Source organism: Chrysochloris asiatica, unplaced genomic scaffold (assembly GCF_000296735.1).
Source record: "Chrysochloris asiatica unplaced genomic scaffold, ChrAsi1.0 scaffold00045, whole genome shotgun sequence".
In the NCBI taxonomy this organism is placed as follows: Eukaryota; Metazoa; Chordata; class Mammalia; order Afrosoricida; family Chrysochloridae; genus Chrysochloris; species Chrysochloris asiatica.
The window spans coordinates 1,988,346-2,004,426 of record NW_006408563.1 but is presented as its reverse complement, the minus strand read 5'-3'; the positions used below and the strand labels follow the sequence as shown (position 1 = coordinate 2,004,426).

The 16,081-nt window shown below is 41.1% G+C and overlaps 2 protein-coding genes across 2 annotated transcripts in view; one reads left to right on the top strand and one right to left on the bottom strand.

Moving 5' to 3' along the window:
• MDH1B (malate dehydrogenase 1B, NAD (soluble)) overlaps nt 1-7,015 on the bottom strand; it is a 35,553-nt gene extending 28,538 nt beyond the window's left edge. Inside the window, exons 1-4 of the mRNA XM_006862019.1 lie at nt 6,994-7,015; nt 5,198-5,310; nt 2,125-2,259; nt 1,779-1,921 (exon numbers count right to left, since the gene is read on the bottom strand). Coding sequence (XP_006862081.1) covers nt 1,779-1,921; nt 2,125-2,259; nt 5,198-5,310; nt 6,994-7,015 — 413 coding nt within the window. The remainder of the gene's footprint in view (nt 1-1,778; nt 1,922-2,124; nt 2,260-5,197; nt 5,311-6,993) is intronic.
• A 1,965-nt stretch (nt 7,016-8,980) lies between these two features.
• The window catches only part of FASTKD2 (FAST kinase domains 2), a 34,957-nt gene continuing 27,856 nt past the window's right edge, over nt 8,981-16,081 (top strand). The window contains exons 1-5 of the mRNA XM_006861941.1: nt 8,981-9,709; nt 13,028-13,131; nt 14,278-14,386; nt 14,655-14,778; nt 15,129-15,268. Coding sequence (XP_006862003.1) covers nt 8,981-9,709; nt 13,028-13,131; nt 14,278-14,386; nt 14,655-14,778; nt 15,129-15,268 — 1,206 coding nt within the window. The remainder of the gene's footprint in view (nt 9,710-13,027; nt 13,132-14,277; nt 14,387-14,654; nt 14,779-15,128; nt 15,269-16,081) is intronic.

Genomic DNA, 16,081 nt, shown 5'->3' with positions numbered 1-16,081 from the left:
CCCATTCCACCGAGAGGTAGCCCAGTGGAATGCAGAAATCATTGGACAATATCATTAATATCACATGCATATAAAATTTTGCTAAAGATAATTTAAAAATGGCTGCAACAATACACTGACAGAGCTACCAGATGTTCAAGCCGGATTTAGGTGAGGACTTGGAACGATGATATCACTGCTGACATCAGACGGATCTTGGCTAAAAGCCGAGAATACTAGAAAGATCTTTACCTGTGCTCTATTGACTATGCAAAGGTTTTCAACTGCATGGGCCATGACAAGCTATGGACAACACTGTGGAGAATGAGTACTCTGGAACACTTTATTATTCTCATGCAGAACCTGCACATAGATCAAGAGGCAGTTGTTTGAACGGAACAAATGGACACACTGAATGATCTAAAATTAGGAAAGATGTATGCTAGGGTTGTATTCTTTCACCATACTTATTCAGTCTGTATGCTGAACATATATGGATTATATGAAGAAGAATTTGGCATCTCAATATAAAGAAAACAAACTTCTCACAATTGTACCACTAAATAACATCGTGATAAATGGAGAAAAGATTGAAGTTGTCAAAGATTTCATGTTGTTGGATCCACCACCAACACTCATGGAAGCAGCAGTTAAGAAATCAACTGTTGTATTTCATTAGGTAAATCTGCTACAGTAGACCTCTCTAAAGTGTACAAGAGCAAAGATATCAGTTTGAGGACTAAAGTACACCTGATCCAAGCCATGGTATTTTCAATAACCTCATATGCCTGTGAAAGTTGGACAATGAATAAGGAAGACCACAGAAAAATGGATGCATTTGAGTTATGGTGTTGGACAAAAATAATAATGATACCATGCACTGCAAAGAACAAATAAATCTGTGTTGGAAGAAGTACAACCAGAAGGCTCCTTAGAAGCCAAGATAGACAGAGTTGTTTTCTTATACTTTGGACATATTATCAGGAGGCACCAGTCCCTGGAGGAGGATATGATGCTTGGTAAAGTAACCTGACGGGACAGTGAAAAAGAGGGACACCCCTAGTGAAATGGTTGGCATGGTGGCAGCAACAATGAGCTCAAACATAAGAAGCAATCATGAGGATGGCATAGGACTGGGCGGTATTTCATTCTGTTGCTTCCAGGGTAGCTAGGAGTCAGAACGGACTTGCTGGCACTTAACAACAACAACAAATGAGAAGGGCAATGTGAGAGTCTCACTGATGTTAGGGGAAAAGTAAGGGGTGGGGACAAGAGCAAGACTGACAGTGAGATGGTATAGAGGAAGGAGAGAAAATGAGACAACAGCAGAACATTTCTAAGACTGAAAATGGGGGGGGGGGCAAAATGCAAAATGGAGAGAAAAAGTAAGGAGGAGTCAAAGCAAAAGGGAGTGACAGAGAGCAAGTGCACAAGAACCAGTGAAATTTCTAGCAAGCAGGAAAGAGGGAGAGGGCAATAGTCAGTGAGGGCCAGAGAAAGCGAAGGGAAGGAAGGGCAAGGCACTGAGCTCAGGTGACAGAACAGAAGGCATGAGAGGGTGAGCAGAAGAGACAATGATGGAGCCATCATCTGTAGGAAACACAGGCTCAAACAAACACACATCCATGCTATCAAGGTGCTCTTGGCATATATCGAATACATACACACACACACACACACACACACACATCAAATGTGGCATTCAGGTGTTCTGCCATGGAATTACCATAACCCCACTTCACAGTGTTTTCTAAATATCAAAAGCCAACCTTATGAATCCAGGGACTTGACTATCCCACCTGGTGATCCAGACCTGTAAGGGGCTGGTGAGTTCCTTGAGGGATTCTTCCTTGAGCGATTTTTCCATATGTGACTCCAGGTTTTCTTTAGCAACTGTTAGCATCAGCTCAGTTGTCATGCTAGACGTAATGCCATAGTAAAGCTACAGATTGGGGAAGAGAACGCCAATATGAGAAATGAGATGAAAATGAGTTCCTCGCAATGGCTGTATGAGAAAGTTCTTACTGAAGAGTCAAAAAAGAAGAAAAAAGGAACTGAGCGAATACTTGGGCAAGCAAGACATTTGAAAACGAAATCATGTGGGAGGGCAATAGGATTTGGAACAGATGAAACAATCCACCTTACCTGGGCATGCTCCAAGAATTCATTATAGCCTCCCAAGAGTGTGCCCTTGCCTCCGCGGTCCAGCAGCTCTCTCCAGATGATGGGAGATTTTTTGTGACTCCATTTATTTTTTTCACACACATCTTTCAGCCACTCCTATTGAATGATAGTCCAAGGATGTCATATATTAAACCTGCCTCCATTTTAGAATTCAAACATTAAAATACAAGTTTTCTTTTTTTTTTCACTTCGGCAACTACAGTGAAATTTAGTTCTTTTAAGAAAGTGAAAGCTAGAAATAAACACAGTGATAAATGAATCAAATAAAAAACAGTATTCCTTATATTCATTGGCCATATCAAGGTACTGAAAATTGTTCTCTTTGCTGAGCAGAGACAGAATGCTAGTGTTAAAGAGAGAGATCAACTGTTTCAGTTTGACTGATTTCAAAAGTGAATCTTTCCTTTGCTCTTGTATGTGAGTTATTTCCAGTCTTAGAACCATAAACATTTCAATATTGCTTTTCACATCATTGGCTTATGTTTATATAGTTCAGACAGAGCTGGGGAGGGGTCCACCCTGTACTACTTTCGTTATTAAAAAATATATCTAAAGCTGATGCAGTATTTATTAAACCTGAGTGATACCTTCATGCACGCTTATTACATCATTTTCAATTCTTTTCTGTATTTGGAATGCTGAGATGAAAGTTATCTGAGGCTTTCTGAGAATTGTTGTTGTTGTTGTTGTGATGTGCCGTGGAGTCAGTTCCGACTCATAGCGACCCTGTACAGGGTTTCCGAGGCTGTAAATCTTTATGGGAGTAGAAAGCCTCATCTTTCTCCTGCAGAACAGCTGGTAGTTTCGAACTGCTGACCATGAGATTAGCAGCCCCATTCATAACCACTATGCTACCAGAGCTCCTTTTTCTGAAAATAGTTACTATTAGAAGTTTAGATTTTCATTATCTAGTTACTCCCAGCATTATGCATAATCTTGCACAATGTCATTTTGTACCAAGAGACCCACTGTATGGAAATCAAGGTGCCACGTGGGCACATAACTGTGGGCTATCCATTGACCCTACCATATATCGCACCACCCAAGACCTGTCAGCCTCATGGAGGAATGTAACAACTGATTCCAGGAGCACCTGAGGCACCATTTCAGAGACTGACACAATTTTTCAGGCTGCAATAAACACGACGAGTCAATATGGTGCTTTGTGATGATAGGTAGAATACTTAGATCCAGAAACCAAGGGATAGAATTAGAGTGATCCTACTTACAATCACTTTCAGCAATCAACATGGAGGAATTTGAACTTCTAAACCCAGCGCTTTAGACATTGCAGCTCGGTAGATCCTAATTTCCAGAGAAGGAATATGTCTACCAGGGAACACTGAGGCCCACTAAGCTTTATGCCATAGCTGTCAGTCAGTCACTTTGAGCCGTTGTGCAAGGAAAGGAGTCAACAGCCTGGAGGGGATCAGGAGCATGTAGGGCGGTTACCCAATGTAGGCTGGGAAGAATATTTGGCATCTAAGTGAACCATCAAGGTCAGCAGTTTGAAACTACTTTCTCCAGCTGTTCCGCAGGAGAAAGATGAGGCTTTCTGCTCCCGTAAAGATTTATAGCCTCGGAAACCCTGTACAGGGTCGCTATCAGTCAGAACTGACTCCATGGCACACCCACCACCAGGTGAACCATTGGGTGTCTCTTTCCCAAGTTTGACAGTAAATGGACAAGTGCAGCAGTTACATCCTGCAAAGGGAATGGATAGTAAGTGCAGGGCTCAATCCCCTCAAAGAGGCAGGTCCAGTGAGCCACCAAGAGCACAGAGGGTGAGGGGAATCTAAAAGTTACAGAAGAGAAGAAAGGTGATGAGGATCCGTGTAGTCATGAACCTCTGCAGCTCATTTGACTAAGCTTCCTCCTTTAAAATTTCCCCAAGAAAAAAAATGCCAATCGAAGGCATGGAGAAGCAGTTTTCAGAAGATGTGAACTTACTCTATGGGGCATGTAAATCCAGAAGTTCCAATGGGTGAACTATAGTGGGTGCTGTCAGGCACGCAGAGCACTGACCTCCCCTGCAGAAGGGTGCACTCATCTCCTCAGTCACATGACTGCTCATGGCTCTGTGCTGAGTACCTTCCCTGGAGCTGATTTCAGTCAGGGGTACTTCTCTCACCTGAGGTTAAGTCCCTTTCCCAGAAGCAGCCTGCATCCATGATGGGGACATCTCTGCAGGGCCATGCCAACCCCAGAACTTCCTATGGGGTCCACTGAGGCCTCTGGTCAACTTTCCCTCTGTCCAATTCTGCTTTCCTCATTCCTTTCCAAGATGTGTCCCCAAGAGCACTCCCCAGTAAATGTCCTTCACCCAACTCTCCACCTCAGTTCCAAATAAACAAGCCCCTCATGTCAAGATGAAGAATGGAAAATTAGTAAGTGCAATGTACGTTATTTGGAATTTTGGAAGAGATAAAAAAAAAAACACAACAAATTAGTCAAATTAATTCTCTTATTCTTACTGGTTAGTAAAGGAGCTCTGGTAGCGTAGTGGTTACGAACCCGGCTGTGAACCTCAGGGTCAGCAGTTCGAAACTACCAGCTGCTCCATGGGAGAAAGATGAGGTTTTCTGCTCCTGTAAAGATTTACAGCCTCAGAAACCCTGTACAGGGTCGCTATGAGTCAGAACCGACTCCATGGCACATAACAACAACTGGTTAGTACCTCCTTTGATGTTAGGGGGGAATAAATCAATGAAAAGCAACAACTACATAAATACTGTTTTAAAATATAAGAAGTAGGGACTTAATTTTTTAGTATTCAAAGGTCAATACTACAGGAACCTTTACTACTGAAAGCCATCTAAAAGATATTGTTATTGTTGTTGTTGTTGTTGTTAAGTACTGCTGAGTGGGTTCCTACTCATTGTGCCTCTGTATAGGGTTCCTGTGGCTTTAAATCTTGGGGAGAGCAGAAAGCCTCATCTTTTTCCCATGGTGCAGCTAGTGGGCTTGAACTGCTGACCTTATGGTTTGCAGTCCAGTACTTGTCATATGGAGCCAAACTATGAAAGTTTCTTACCTCCCAAACCTCAGGATGTTGGGTAATTTTATGTATCCTAAAATCAGGAAGATTCTGCTGTAAATAGTCTGCCAGAAGTTCCACTTTAGCATAATATGGACAATCGGCTTTACCTAAAAGAGTTCATTCAGATTAGCAATGTTTCCTTTCATCACACAGTAATGACCATGAAGTTGTAAGTTGCCATAGAGTTAGAGAAATAACTTTTAGTTACAATTTTCACACCTATACTTAGAACCTATAGTGTAATCATGCAGCCACATAAACTCTTCATGTGTATGACATTGATAAGGAGTGCTGGTGTGGCTCTGTTGGGTTCATGCACTGGACTGCAAAGTCGGTTTGAACTGCAAGGCTGGCAGGTCAAGCTCACCAGCTGCTCCTCAGGAAACCCTATACCAGGTTGCTATGCGTCAGAACTGACTCGACGGCACTTTTCGACAAGAACATTGATAAAATACATTTCAAAGGTGATCAGAATTTTAGGTAATAAACTGTGGACAAGAAAAATATGTACTCTCTTGTAGCACTATGATAGACATCACTGCCAACTGTTGTTGTTATTAAGTACTGTCAAGTCAATTCCATTGTGACCCTGTATAGGGTTTCTGAGGAGCAGCTGGTGGGCTTGAACCGCCAACCTTGCAGTTCAAATGGATTTGCAGTCTTGGGCATTAACCCACAGCGCCACCAGGACTCCATGTAGATGCTTACACTCTTCTAAATGTCTCAATAGTGCCTGGGCAGTACAAACAAACAATTAATGTGCTCAGCTTCTAACCAAAAGGCTGGAGGGTCAAGTCCACTCAAAGGTGCTACAGAAGAAACGCCTAGCAATCTACTTCTAAAAATCAGTCATTGAAACCCCTATGGAGCACAGTTTTACTCTGACATAGGAGTGATTGCTAGGCATCAGAATCAACTCAATGGTAAGTGATTCTCAATGTCTTTCATGTAGGCACTTGAGGTCTATGGCTAATTTTACCAGCATTCTCCCAGCACTAGATCAGCTCTTTCTACATTTTTTATGTGCATGTTGTCCAAACCAACAGTTGAGGATACTTTTTAACTCCTTCCCTCCCTTACATGCCATACTCCACTCAATTGAACATCTAGTCCTAGTCTCTTGAGCTACTGGTGGGTTTGAACTACTGACCTTGGGTTCAAACCGGCCTTATGGTTGAGTGTTTATCCTACAGCACCACACCAGGAATCCCTAAAAATTACAGCTTTGGAAATCCCATGGGGGCAGTTCCACTCTGATGTATAGGGTCCTAACGAGTCCAATCGACTTGAATGGCAATGTGTGTGCTTTCAACTATGCTCCCAGAGGGCTTTACAAGTCTACATTGGGGCATTAATCACACTGTATCAAAATTACTTATTTACATGATTCTGGATCCTGTGAAAATGAAAGCTCCCGAATTTCTTGGGCTATGTCTTTCTCTCATGATATCCCCAGTGCCGGCAGTACTTAACACAGAGTCACCGCCCCATAAATAAATGCAGAATGCATAGGGCGGTCAGTGTGGAGACTGGAGTGGTAGAATTGTTGTTGTTAAGTGCCATCGAGTTAGTTCAGACTCATAGCAATCCCGCATAGAGTTTTCAAGAAGTGGCTGGCGAGTTTGAACTGCCGACCTTGAGATTCAAAACGACCTTGCGGTCGAGTGCTTATCCTATATTGCCACACCAGGATGGGTAGACATAGAAGGCAGTCAAATAAGCTTGGGTAGTGAGCTGCTGTTGGTGTCGGTGTTTTCATCGGTCGGCTAACGCATGGCAGGATCACTCACCAGCGAGGACGAATTTAGCCATTTCCAAGCAAAAACCAAGTGGCAGGGACAGCGGCGTCGCGGTTTCCAGGCAACCACGCCACCGGGGTCTGGACGCAGGCGCACTATGGAACTCATCATGTAGTCTGGAGCCTAGCAGCAATTAATGTGCAGTCATGACTTGAAGGGTTAGGTTGGGGCAAGCTCACAGACACACATTCCCTTTGCCAGTGTGCTATTTATCCTTTTTTTAAAGATCTTTATTTTAAAATACCTAGACATTTTATTCGTAAAATTTCACCCCTTTGACCAGTCTTCTCCTTCAGTCGCGAACGTACAGTTTTGACCTATGAAGGGAGCCGTAAAATCTCGCGATAAGCGCAACTCTCAGGTAAGCTGTCATGGCTGCTCCTGTATAGCCACGGGCTTCTGCTGTAAGGTGAGTGTATGAATGATCATTGGTGGAGCAAATGTCAGTATCCCGGTTCTAGTCTTGTCCCGCCAGCTGCTCCTCGGAAACCCTATACAGGGTCGCTATGGGTCGGAAACGACTCAACGGCACTTAACAACAACGATCTTATCCTGCAAGGAGCTCTGGTAGCGTAGTGGTTACGAGTCAGGCTGCTAAACTCAAGATCTGCAGTTCGAAACTACCAGCGGTTCTGCGAGCTAAAAATGAGGCTTTCTGCCCCCGTCCAGGGTCGCTATGAGTCTGAACCGACTCCACGTCGCATACCCACTTCCACAGTTGTCCTTCAGTAGAAGTCGTTTGGAAGTTTAGGGAAGTAGCACTGAGCCCCTGGCTTTGGGGACTGGGGAGGCTGGTTTTCTCTCCCTCTCAAATGTAGGCCATGTGCAAACTTCACATTCGTTTCTGCTTCATCTCCTGAGTCTTTCTGATTGCACTAGTCCTTATATTTAATATTGCGGTACTGCTGTTTGATTGTTTACCCTTATATTAAAATGCCAAATCCTCTTATTTTTAAAAAAATCCATGTCATCGAAGATACTCCTTTTATTTTCATTGACGATATCCCAAGGTGGTGTTGGTGTTTTTAGGTGTCCAGCAGCCTAATTCATACCCTTATTACAACAGAATGAAACACTGCCCAGTCCTGTCCCATCCTTAAAATGGTTACTCAGTTTGAGGCCAGTTGAGGCATCTCAGTGAGGGTTGCCTCTTTCTTTTTCTCTGACCCTGTATCAAGCATGATGTCCTTCACCAGGGATTGGCACCTTCTGATAATATTTCCAAAGTATGTGAGACAAGTCCTGCCATCCTGGCTTCCAAAGAATATTCTAATTTTATTTCTTCCAAGGCAGATTTCTGCATTCTTGTGGTGGATTTGCCATTCTTCTCCACTAATATTCTTCACCACCACCATAATTCAAAGGAGCACTGGTAGCATAGTGGTTACAAATCACAAGGTCAGCAGTTCAAAACTACCAGCTGTTCCATGGGAGAAAGATGAGGCTTTCTGCTCCCATAAAGATTTACAGCCTTGGAGAACCCATACAGGGTTGCTATGAGTCGGAACTGACTCCACGGCACATAACCAACCAACCAATCATAATTCAAAGGCATCATGTCTTCCTTATTCGTGATAAAACCACGACAATTTCCCTGTGGCTATATTATATCCCTCTTGCAGAGGAAGCTTTAAATAAACTTGATTTTTAATTCTTTTAAGATACTATACAACAGCTACTTCAAAAGTAACCTATGTACTGTAAAACTGTGTATATTATGGTAGAAGGGGAAGAAACCCATAATGGTAAAATTTTTTTATGATTTTAATGTCAATCTTTAATGGTTTGATAGGTTCTAGTTTTAGTCTCTGTTAAATAAATCTCATTTCTTTTAAGTAAAAGTTTTGCTTATAATTTTTTATTCCACTTATTATTCTCCTACAGGAAAACAATGGTTTGTCTTCTCTTTCACTGGTACAAGTGAGGCTTCATATCAACCACTTTAAAGTCATTTCACAGCGTTTCATTGGATAGCAAAATGAATAACAAAACAGGTTACTTTTTACAGAACCTCAGACAATTCTGTACTTTAGTTCCAGCAAGAACTGTGAAGGTAGTAGATCCTTTGGGATTTTGCAGATCAAAAATTGTTCATCCAAACTGGAACCCAAGAAATCTTTTCTTAAATGACTTAGAGAATAGAATGCAGTCATCCGTTAGATATCTCTTTCAGAATGTATTGCTTTTTAAATCAGGAGACAATGACTTTCAAACAAATGGCATGAGTACTGTAGCAGTCCCTGCAATTGACAGATTTCTTTGCCCTAGACGAATATCCTTTGACTCAAAACTCTCTTTTGTTTCTGGTGATTCATCTGATGATGGACTGAAGAAAATAAAGTTTCATACTGAGGTCTCCAATGATGGTCTTCTCATCAAGAAAGCAAAACCAACCTATCTAAAATTGTCTGAGGAGTGTTATTCTCTGAGTGATGTATTAGATGCATTTTCAAAAGCACCTACATTTCCCAGTAGTAACTATTTCATAACTATGTGGAAAATTGCCAAAAGTATGTCCGAAGACCAGAAACGCGTTGAAAAACAACTGATGTTTAACCACCCTGCATTTAATCAGCTATGTGAACAAATGATGAGAGAAGCCAAGATCATGCGCTGTGATCACCTGCTGTTCAGTCTTCATGCTATGGTGAAACTTGGAATCCCTCAGAATACTCTGCTGGTACAGACTTTGCTGAGGATAGTCCAGGTAAAATCAAAAGCAGAATTCAACTTCCTTTTACTCTGTTTAAGGAGCCCTGCTGCTGCAGCGGTTAAGCAACCCAAAAGTTGGCAGCTTAACTCACCAGTCGGTCTGCATGAGAAGGGTGTGGTAATCTGCTTCTGTAAAGGTGATTGTTGTTAAGTACCATCCAGTCAATTCTGACCCATAACACCCATAGCAATGCCTTATAGGGTTTCTTTGGAAATTCTAATGGGCCTTTTGACTGTCCTTTAGAGTCACTATGTATCCGAATCAACTGGGTGGTAATGGTTTTTTTTTTTTTTTTTCCTATGGGACAGAGGGTTGGTTTACTCTGTTTGAGGAGCCCTGGTGGCACAGTGGTTACGTTTGGGTCCTGTCTGAAAGGTCTGTGGTTTGAATCCACCAGCTGTTTCATAGGAGAAAGATGTAGCATTTTTTTTTTTAAAGATTGTTGTTAAGGTTCTGACTCATACTGATGCTGTACAGCATTTCCCATGAGTGCCTAGTGAGTCTGAACTGAAGACTTTACAGTTCAAACCGACCTTGCGGTCCACTGCTTATTCACATGATGTGATTGAAAGTACCATGGCCTGGGTCAGGTGCACCTTATTTGAAACTACAGAATGTCCATGTTTATTTGTTAGATTGAGTGTTAATTCCCTATGTAGCGTAGTGGTTACGAATCGGGCTGCGAACTTCAGGGTCAGCAGTTATAAACTACCAGCTGTTCCATGGGAGAAAGATGAGGCTTTCTGCTCCCGTAAAGATTTACAGCCTCGGAAACCCTGTACAGGGTTGTTATGAGTCAGAACCAACTCTATGGCACATCACCACCACCACCATAGTAATGATGCTTTTTCTAGATTTAGGACAGATTTTCCAATCACATAGCTTCTGTGCTGGTGAAGTAGGAGCAATGGATAATTGTTGTTGTTATGTGCCGTGGAGTCGGTTCCATGGAGCACTATCAATGAATTTGTAAGAACAAATAGCCACTTATAGCCAAGTGGTCTGTCATTCACAGCAGATATTGATAGAATTCTATAAATTGTTATGGAAACCTTTCCATGTGAAAGATTTCTCCTTTAAATCATAAGCATTTCTTATTACCTATTTCTGTCTTAGAATCAGGAGCAATCACAACTATTCTGAGGTATAAAGAGTAGTTGTAATTAAATTGTAGAGGCCATATTAAGTGTAGAACCCTGATGCGGCACTGTGGATTAATGCACAGGACCGCAAAGTTGGTTTGGACCACAAGGTTGGCAGTTCAAGCTCACCAGCTGCTCCTTGAAAACCCTATACATGGTCACTATGAGTCAGAACTAACTCGATGGTACTTAACAGATAAGCTGTAAGGAGCCCTAGTGGTGCAGTGGGTTAAGTGTTAAGCTGTTAACTGCAAGGTAGACAGTTCAAACCTACTAGCTGGCCTATGGGAGAAAACTGAGGCTGTCAGCTCATATCAAGGTTTCCATTCTCAGAAACCCTAGGGACTAGGTCTACCCTGTCCTGTAGGGTCCCTAGAAGTTGAAATTGACTTGGTGACCCTAGGTTTTGGGTTAGGTAAGTTATGTTGTTACTATTCACTTTCAAATTATGTCAGCTTACATTTCTGAAGTATAAATTAGTATCTTAATCCAAGAAATCTGGAAGAAGGGACTTTGGTGCTTGGCGTTCTCCTTGAGATCCAGTTCTGAAAACCCAACACAAAACCTATTAATGTTTAGTTGGTTCTGAATCACAGTTACACTGTAGGATAGAATAGAATAGCCCAGTATGGTTTTCCAGGCTGTAATCTTTACAGAAGCAGACTAATGTTTTTTGTTTTTTGTTTTTTACTGTGGAGTGGCTGGTACGTTCAAACTGTTGACCTTTTATTTAGTAGCTGGACACTGAACCACTGTACCCCCAGGATTCCTTGAGGTGGTGAAATATGGCAGTAGGTCTGTTTCTGAAGAATCCCAACTGAATCTGGAACTTCCTAGCAGGAAAGGAAATAGGGTCATTTTAAGGGCATAGCCATCTAAGAATCTTCAGCAAAGGGCAAGTTACCGTGTATATGAGGGACTTTGAAAATTTCACAGAAAAATCCCCTTATCTTTTAATTACATTTCCCCACAAACTTTTTGAAGTCCTCTGTTGTTAAGTACCATCCAGTGAGTTGCAACTCATAGTAACCCTGTACAGAGTTTCTGAGGGGCCGCTGGTGAGTTTGAACCGCAGACCTTGTTATTCACACTGATCTTGTGGGTGAGTACTTATCTTACAGCCCCACACCAGAACTCAAAAAGAAGTAAAAGTAATGTTTGATAAAAGTTATTTTAGAACCAGAGTAATAGACCTACTGCCTTGAGTTGATATGACTGGAGGGTTTCTGGGACTGTAAATCTTTAGGGGAACAGAAAGCCTCATTTTTCTCCCTCGGAGCGGCTAGTGGATTGCAACTACCTACCTTGTGGTTAGAAGTCCAGTGCTTATCCTACAGTGCCACCGAAGCTCCTTGAAAAAAAAAAAATCAGTATCAAATGGATTTGCAGTGATGGTGAATATAAAATTCTGTTGATGCATGTAAGGGTGAGTATCACTTATTTGAAGAATTCATTTACATATTACCAGGGCTTCGAACTGATTCAAAATAGTTCAGTAATTGCATTTGAAAACAGGGCTATGTATGTGTTATGTAACAACCAAATTCGTTGCCTATGGTATTTTTATCTGAGTGGGAGTTAAACAGCTGTGCTCACTCAAAAATGACGGCCAGCCACACTGCTTTGAATGCGTTGCTCTCCAGAACCCTGCTGCAATCCTTCCTCCTGAATGTGTCAGCAGCCTGATGCACCGGTTAGATTATTGGCAGGACTTGAGTTCTGTTGTGCATAGGATTGCTAGGAGTCAGTACCAACTCGATGGCACCTAACAACAACAGCAAGTAGAGATTAATACACACTCAAAGTGGTGCAGTCAGCCACCATCCTTGGCTGTGGTGCAGCTGTTTGTTTCCTGTTGTTGTTGTCAGGCATTGTAGAGCTGGTTCTGACACATATCCACCCTATGTAGGGTTCCTAAGGAACAGCTGGTGAGTTTGGTTGCTATGCAATGAGTATGTGTCCCTTGTTTTCAGTGGCAGTTATGGGCTGCTTTGAATCAGAAGTCCTGCGTATTCCATCTTATTTCCCAAAGACGCTGTTTATTGTAGATTATGGAGTCTTGGTTTGACACTTAGCCCTTTCTTTGGAAGCATGAGTTTAATGTTTTAGCTCAGTTGAGGTAGTCTGCTCTGGATAATTACCTGATGCATTGGTAATTTTATTTCATTAGGAACGTATCAATGAGTGTGATGAGAAATGTCTTTCAGTTTTGTCAACTGTTTTAGAGGCAATGGAGCCATGCAAGAATGTGAACGTTCTTCGAGCAGGATTACGGTAAGAACTCTGTTGGGCTTTCTTCATGTATTTTCCCCTGTTCCTCTTACATCCAGAATAAAGAACTGAGATGAAAACTGGACACTTTTTTCGATGGGGGTGATTTTCTTGGTAGTTAAACTCTTCAGCCAATACCTGATTAAACTTAAAAACCTGACTCTGGATTATGTAAAGCTAAAATTAATACTACTTTTAGGGTCTGCCATTAAAAAGGTGTAAGTAACATTGAGATCTAAATTAATCTGTCATGAAACATATATTCCTAAAGTGGCATACAGGAAAATTGGCATGTACATTCCGTTCACAAAAATTATTTGGTCATATAACATGGGTAGACTTAAAAAGTCTTTTTGAGTTTAATAATTTATAAAATTGATGCAACTGATCCAATGTCATGGGTCAATGTGAATAACATTGTGTGTGTGTGTGTGTGTGTGTGTGACACTGTAAGAAAAGCAGTGACTAATTACAGGGTTGGTGGTTCAAACCCATGAGCTGCACCTTGGAAACCCTGTGTTGTTGTTAAGTGCCATTGAGTTGGTTCTGACTCATAGCGACCCTGCATAGGGTTTCTGAGGAGCGGCTGGGAAGTTTGAACAGCCATGGTACCACATGAGGACTCCTTTTGGAAACTCTGTATAAGGTCACTGTGAGTCAGAACCAACTCGACAGCACTTAACAACAACAACATGCTTTAGGATAAGGGACCATAGTGATGCTGTGGGATGGCATTGGACTGCTAACTGCAAAATCAGCATTTCATATCTACCCACAGTTCCACAGAAGAAAGATGAAGGTATCTACTTCCACAAAGATTTGCAGTCTTGGAAACCCTATGTAGGGTTGTAATGAGTCGTTAATGGCAGTGATGGTAGTGAGTTTGGTGTATGCATTAGGAGATCTAGAATCACCTGATAATGCTAGTTCATTAGTAAAGACAACAGAATAACAAGGGGGGAAGTAGCGTTGGTCTACTTCTTGATCTTTATGTGTTTATACTCCACTGGACAGGCACATCACTTAGTGTCTATGGGCTTCATGGTCCTTGCTGATAAGAAGTAGAGGAGCTAGGCCAAATGAACTTTCGAGATTTCTCTTCTGGTTCTCAGATTTAAGAATTGGGATATTTATTGTGTTTGATAACAGAATACTGGTTGATCAACAAGTTTGGAAAATAGAACGTGTCTTCACATTACAAACTATGATGAAATGTATTGGAAAAGATGCACCAATTGCTCTTAAAAAGAAACTGGAGGTAAATGTTTTCTGAATTTTCTTCTGATGAGACTTGAGAATGATATTTGTTGGGATCTGGTGTTACTTCCTAAAGACATTGCTGTACTTTTAGGTTTCGTTGTGAAATCGTAAAAGTGGATTTGTATTTCTCTGTTTTTATACGTATATTTAGTATATGTGTGTATATTTGTTTGACTCATTTTGCTCAAGCTCTGTCCTTTATTTAAAAATAAAAGCTTAGCTTGTTTTGCCACAAGTGATCAATTTAGATTTGTTTTTTCCTTTAGATGAAAGCCTTGAGAGAACTAGACCGATTTTCTGTTGTGAATAGTCAGCACATGTTTGAGGTCTTAGCTGCAATGAATCACCGTTCTCTTACACTCTTGAATGAATGCAGTAAGAAGGTCATAGGTAAGGGACATTTACTTTATGATACATATTTATAGTTTACAATATTTGTAACCAATACGGGTTGAATGGTATTTGTTTTATTTGCTTAAAAAATATATTGTGAAAAATTCGTTGTTTCTTTTCACAAGGTTGTATGGTGTTTGATTATCTGTTTAACTTAATTTTTCTATTTCCACTTTTCCCTGTTATAATGAAAATATCTGATATTACATCTGAATTTTATTTTTTCTTATAGCTTCTATGCAAAATGTAATGCTAGTTTTTTTCTAAAGAAACAAAAAGTATTTATCATATTAAATCTTACATTCAAAACCATCATTTTTGTTTGTTTATGTAACTCATTTTGAAAGATAATATCCACGGATGTCCTTTTAAGATGCTGATCAGCATATTAAAGTCCTGCAAAGACCTCCAATACCATAATTTAGATCTCTTCAAAGGAATAGCAGACTATGTGGCTACAACTTTTGACATCTGGAAGCTGAAACAGGTGAGTATGTTAACACTTTAGAATAAGCTTCAGAAATCTTCACAAGCGTATTAATTCACTTAGCAGTCTAAGTATTTCCCTTTGAGCTTCATAGACATAGTTGTTGTTGTTGTTGGTGGTGGTATACTGTGAAGTTGGTTCCACTCAGTGGTGTTGTTAAGTGCTGTTGAGTCGGTTCTGACTCATAGCGACCCTGTGTAGGGTTTCCGAGGAACAGTTGGTAGGTTTGAACAGCTGACCTCTGTTTCACAGTCCAGTGCTGATCCTACAGCCCTACTCAAAGATTGTGAATCTTAACAGGAGCAGAAAGCCTTCTCCCGCAGAACAACTGGTTAATCCGAGCTGCTGATCTTGAGTGTAGCAGCCCAACTTGTGACTTACTACAGCACCAGGGCTCCTGATAGAAGTTAAGATACTAAAGATAATTTTAAGTGGAAAATTTACCTTTTTAAAAGTTAGCTCCATATTATTTCTATCTAGGGGTACTTTTTTAGAGCATTGAAGAGCAAAGATGTCAGCTTGAAGACTAAGGTATGCCTGACCCAAGCCATGGTATTTTCAGTAACCTCATGTGCATGTGAAAGCTGGACAGTGAATAAGGAAGACCATAGAAGAATTGATACTTTTGAGTTATGGTATTGGAGAAGACTATTGAAAGTGCCTTGGGCTGCCAAAAGAACCAATAGGTCCGTTTTGGAAGAAGTGTAGCCAGAGTGCTCCTTGGAGGCCAAGATGGCCAAACTTTGTCTCTCATACTTTGGACATATTGTCAGGAGGGAACAGTCACTGGAGAAGGATATCATGTTTGGTAAG